Genomic DNA, 5,834 nt, shown 5'->3' with positions numbered 1-5,834 from the left:
GCAGGAAACCTTTGCTTCAAGTAGAAGAAGTGATGGAAAATTACCCCTTGCTACAGGCATGCAGGAAACGAGGTAAATGTATTGCCATATTTTAGGTAATAATTATTTACCAACCTCGGGAAACATGATTAATTACCAGATTCTATTATCTCATCATAAAAACAATTGTTTGTCGTCTAGCGTAAGGCTACACAATGGGATGTAAAATAAACTGTTGCCCGTATAGGGCAAGGGGTTACGTAAATGAAGTATTTTTAACGAACTATTTTTTATTACCCCACCCAATAAAAAAAACAAACAAAAAAACACACACACACACACACACAAAGAAAATTGCAACACTGTAAAAACATTTCCACGTGTTCTGTTGAAGTAGTTGTCTAATCACTATGCTAATAAATCTTTATTTATTTCAGTTTTTCTCCCGGCAGTCCTAGCGCGTCGAAGTCTATGCCAGAATTGGAAGAAATAAGCAGCTTACGGAAATATTCTAAATATATTTTTACAAAGAGTGGACGTGAAATAGCCAAAGTGACGCACACAGGGGTCAGTCACCCCGAGGAAAGTTGTGAGGAAATTCCTCACGTGAGGATAAAATCTCCCATAGACTTAACTAGTGAGTATGAATCATATTAGTGTATTAACGAAACGTCGGAAATAATATGCTTCAGAAAACATGACCGTAACAAGTATTTCATCCGGAGTAAAAAGCCCCGTGAAACAGATCTTTAGATTCAAATAACACTTTAAAATCCCTCGACTTGTGAATCGATTGATGTCTGTTCCTCCAATCAAATAAATTCTGACCACCATTGCCTCACCCAACGAAATATATTTCCTCCTTTTTAAATAGATAACGTTTTAGACAAATTAAAATTATAACAGACAATTAAACTTGCTAGAAATATAATGTTTTTTTCGGACGTCAGTTATAAGAAACTGCTTTGAAAATGTATCCTTCTAACTTCCCCCCCCCCCCCCCAAACAATAGGATGATGGCCCACCTCCAACAAAAGAATGATGGTTTTAATTAATCGTGATAGAATTATGTCAAGTGGTAATTAACATTTTTAATTAGGTGTCACTGGTCAGTTTTTTTTTAATTTTTTTATTAGACGAATTTCACCGAACATTTATACCAGAAAAGGGGTTCCCACCTCTATTAACAACCTTGAAATCAAATGTCTGACTTTTTTTTTTTTTGTGATGTTGAGATATGAGCTTTAGAAAGTAGACTATACCAGCTCCCAAGACTGCAACAGTTTGCTGTATCAAAGTGAAAGACTCGATCCTCGATGTTTACACACTCTTTGTATATTAGTTTAAGAGTTCTTTGTTAAACGAATTAATTTACGCCTTGGTGCCCTTGTAAACCAAACACTTGTATGCAGCACGAAGGTTTAGAAATTGTGTTGTTATCACATTAAACATAACTGAAGGTGAAAGATTTTCGTTTTATTTGTCAGCACCTTCGGCTTTGTATCCGAGCAAGATTGTAAGCGGGTTTTGTTTGAAAGTTTCGAATAACTGGTAGCTCTTCCTGTAACTGGGTTTTAGTCCCACGTTTTCCCTAGAGAGATTTGTTTTATTGGAAAATTCAATAGTTAATATATCCATTCTGACATTTGTTGAATTCAGAACATATGAAATCCCCATTCCGGTTTATGTTGAACCTGTAACACCTAACAAATATTAAATCATCGACACCCGAAATCCCCATTTTAGTTCATGTTTAAGTAATAACACCTGAAATCCCTATCCTAGCACATGTTGAAACAACAGCCGAAATCCCACACCTAAGAAATATTAAATCAACAACACCCGAAATCCCCATTCCAGTTCACGTTGAAGCAACGATACCTGAAATCCCTATCCTAACACATGTTGAAACAACAGCCGAAATCCCACTCCTAAGAAATATTAAATCAACAACACCCGAAATCCCCATTCCAGTTCACGTTGAAGCAACGATACCTGAAATCCCTATCTTAGCACATGTTGAAACAACAGCACCTGATATTCCTATTTTAGTACATGTCGAATCAACAACATATGAAACCCCTACTGTACCACATACTGAACACTAAAAGTCAAACTCTACTATTGGGAACGAATGGGAATTCTAATACAAACCTGTTTGAGTGTCCCTGGGACGTGATGGATAGACGTGATCAAACGGGTAGTTAAATTGTCTTCATTACATGAAGCAGTAGTATCAGAAACTTGTATTCTTGATACTGTATTATTTGAATAATGAAAACTAGCCTAAACACCACATTATTTAAAACTCGTCCAAACACCACATTATTTAAAACTCGTCCAAACGCCACATTATTTAAAACTCGTCCAAACGCCACATTATTTAAAACTCGTCCAAACGCCACATTATTTAAAACTAGCCTAAACACCACATTAAAAGATAGGTTAACATTCAGTATTCACGGTAAAGCTGGCATGTTTTTATTTTTACAAAATGAATTTTCTCACATTACATCTAGCTGCCTAAACATTTATGTATTCAAGTTGTAAGTTTGTGGTAAATTACGTTAAAGTCCTCCATTTTATTTACTTAGAATCGGTGACATCAAAGGGCTCCAGAGAGGAAACAGTGCTTAAGACTAATTCTGATATACATAGAAAAAATAGCCAGTTTGGATGTGAAGAGAGAACAACTCAATCAAGACATAGTGCAGGAAAAACCTGGACAACTAATAACAAAGAGTCCAGAGACTTAGTGGTGCATGATTCTAAAAATTCCAAATGGTCTCCTCATCCAAAAGATATCTTGAGAGAATCGGTCCTTTTAAAACTCCTAAACAATAGGAAATTGGTGGCGCCACCTAGTGAACAGAATATTGTAAATAATAACTCTGCATCAACTAAACCAAATGTTTTCAAAAAGAACGCTACATCTGTGCATGTTTCACGTCCAAATAAAACAAAAACTTTGCCTGTTAACGAATTCGAAAAATATTCTTCCAGTGATAATTATCACTGTTTAGAAAATGACTCTTTCGGCCTTTTAGATCGAAGAACGATTTTTGAGGAGGAAAATTTTTCAAAGGAAAAACACTTCGAAAACATTTTAGAAAAGCAACAAATTGAATTTACACCAATAGAAGATAAGGTGGAAAGGTTGAAAAGAGAAATTTTCTACTTGGATTTGATGGCAGATCAAAAGGAAAAAGAAAAGGCATTGATTCAACAATTCAAGAAACAGAAGGAAGAAAAGTTAAAACGTATGTATCATAAGCAAGCTTTAATTGCTCACTTAACTAAAAAAAAGATGCAAAAATATAAGAAAGGAGAAACTTTACCTGCAGCTCTAGAAAAACAAGAAAAAGGGGAAAGTGTTAAAAAACCTTCGTGTACAGAAGATACTCCAGTTCACCCTGTTTCTGGTTCAATTGAACTCATTGACCAACCCAAATCGGTTTCGTGTCGCCAGATGAACCAAAGTCTTGACAGAAATCTTGTACAAAATGACTCTCTGTCTAACGATTCGAAAACATTATCTCAAAGAGATCAGGCAGGTAATATTCAACAACAAAACCAAATGTTGACAGATAAAGGATCTGTGGTTGATTTACCAAATACTTCTTTTACTTACGCAACAAGTGGAGCCATAATTGTCCCAGGCAATCAGGTTCCAAAAACTCAGTTTTTTAATCCACCTCACAGAGTCGAAATAATTAATAGCTCTACAAACGCAGTACCTCTAGGCCATAATGGTGAACGAATACAATCCTTAGGTCAAACCACGTATGCCTTTTTCAACAAAATGGCAGAAGGTTACAACAGTTCTTCCAGACAAACCTTGGTCCAAAGAAGGTTTAGGAAAATACGTCCGAAGGTACTACCTACAGCAGAAACGACATCTTCACAGAAGACTACAAGTGATGAAACTTCGACCCCGTCAATACTAGGAAGTCAATCCGTAGTCTTACAAAGGAATTCTACTAGTATTCCACAAACAGTGTCCTTCTCAGAAAGTATTACTAAAAGTGGTTCACAGCGAGTACCACATTTTCAGGAGAGTCCCAGTGATGTTCCATATCAAGTACAACTCCCCCAGGGGAACTTTTCTAATGTTACACCGTCACTCTCAGAAAGTATTTGTACTGGTGATCCACAGAAAGTACCACTGCTTCAAAGGAATTCTATTAGCATTCCACAAACAGTGTCCTTCTCGGAAAGTATTACTAAAAGTGGTTCACAGCGAGTACCACATATTCAGGAGAGTCCCAGTAATGTTCCATATCAAGTACAACTCCCCCAGGGGAACTTTTCTAATGTTACACAGTCACTCTCAGAAAGTATTTGTACTGGTGATCCACAGAAAGTACCACTGCTTCAAAGGAATTCTATTAGCATTCCACAAGTACTATTTCCTCAGGGGAATTTCACAAATACATCTTATCAAGTTCCATTGCTTCAAAGAGACTTTACTTGTGCTACAAAAGGGCTCCCCTCATCAGACATTAACGCTATTAGTGTTCAGCAGCAAATTCCACTATCTCAGGGGAATTACATTGGTGTTCTACAGAGGCTCCCCTCATCAGAGAATAACGATACTAATGTTCAACACCAAATTACACTATCTCGTGGGATCTCCACTGATGCTCCACAAAGACTCCCCTCTTCAGAGATTAACGATACTAGTGTTCAGCAGAAAGTTCCACTATCTCGGGAGACCTGCACTGGTGTTCCACAGAAGCATCCCTCGTCAGAGATTAACGATACTAGTGTTCAACAGCAAATTACACTATCTCAGGGGATCTGCACTGATGCTCCAAAAAAGATTACCTCATCAGAGACAAGCACTATTGGTGTTCAGCAGAAAGTTCCACTATCTCAGGGGACCTGCACTGGTGTTCCACAGAGGCACCCCTCGTCAGAGATTAACGATACTAGTGTTCAACAGGAAATTACACTATCTCAGGGGATCTCCATTGATGCTCCACAAAGACTCCCCTCTTCAGAAATTAATGATACTAGTGTTCAGCAGAAAGTTCCACTATCTCAGGAGACCTGCACTGGTGTTCCACAGAAGCACTCCTCGTCAGAGGTTAACGATATCAATATCCAACAGCAAGTTTCACTATCTCAGGGGATCTGCACTGATGCTCCAAAAAAGATTATCTCATCAGAGACGAGCACTATTGGTGTTCAGCAGCAAGTTCCACTATCTCAGGGGACCTGCACTGGTGTCCCACAGAGGCACCCCTCGTCAGAGATTAACGATATTAATGTCAAACAGCAAGTTCCACTATCTCAGGGGATCTGCACTAGTGACCTGCAACAAGCACCCCTCGTTAAGGAAAAACCAACCATTTCTTCACATCAGGATTTATTGGTTCAAGGGAGTTTCTCAAATTCTAGTAACCAACCAATTGGAGAACAAAACAATAACATAACCACGAGCAGCGAATTTCTCAATATGCCCATCGAACTTCAGTGCTGGAAGCTACTCGTAGCATGTGTTCAAGCCATGACAAATCAAAATTCCTTCCTCAGTCACGTCATGGCCAGTCAGAATCCTCTTCTAACTCAAAATCTGGCCAATATATACCCCAACCTTATCCAGATCATTCCTAATCAAAACACTTTTCTTCGCGAAACTCTGTTTGAGAAGAGTTCTACTTTAGCTCAGGATGGAACAAGTTTCCCCCAGAAAACGAATGAGGTAAGATAAAGGGTTTCATCTTTTTTTTGTTTGAATATAATAATCTTGGTCATGACGCCAACAAATACACGTTTGTTTCCTTTCACTTTGAGTTCAAATATATATACAAGTTTAATGTGAAAACATAAGTGGCCTTTTCTATTTCAAG

General features: G+C 37.9%; 1 protein-coding gene across 2 annotated transcripts in view; it reads left to right on the top strand.

The window, feature by feature from the left end:
- Window positions 1-5,834, top strand: part of LOC111088274 — a 20,919-nt gene that overhangs the window by 9,159 nt on the left and 5,926 nt on the right. For both annotated transcript variants that reach the window (XM_022397906.1, XM_022397905.1), the window contains exons 2-3: window positions 417-616; window positions 2,574-5,686. In XM_022397906.1, coding sequence (XP_022253614.1) covers window positions 417-616; window positions 2,574-5,686 — 3,313 coding nt within the window. The remainder of the gene's footprint in view (window positions 1-416; window positions 617-2,573; window positions 5,687-5,834) is intronic.

Source organism: Limulus polyphemus, unplaced genomic scaffold, assembly GCF_000517525.1.
Source record: "Limulus polyphemus unplaced genomic scaffold, Limulus_polyphemus-2.1.2 Scaffold3462, whole genome shotgun sequence".
Lineage (NCBI taxonomy): Eukaryota > Metazoa > Arthropoda > Merostomata > Xiphosura > Limulidae > Limulus > Limulus polyphemus.
Note: the sequence above shows the minus strand (reverse complement) of the source record. Positions and strands in the feature narration are given on the sequence as shown.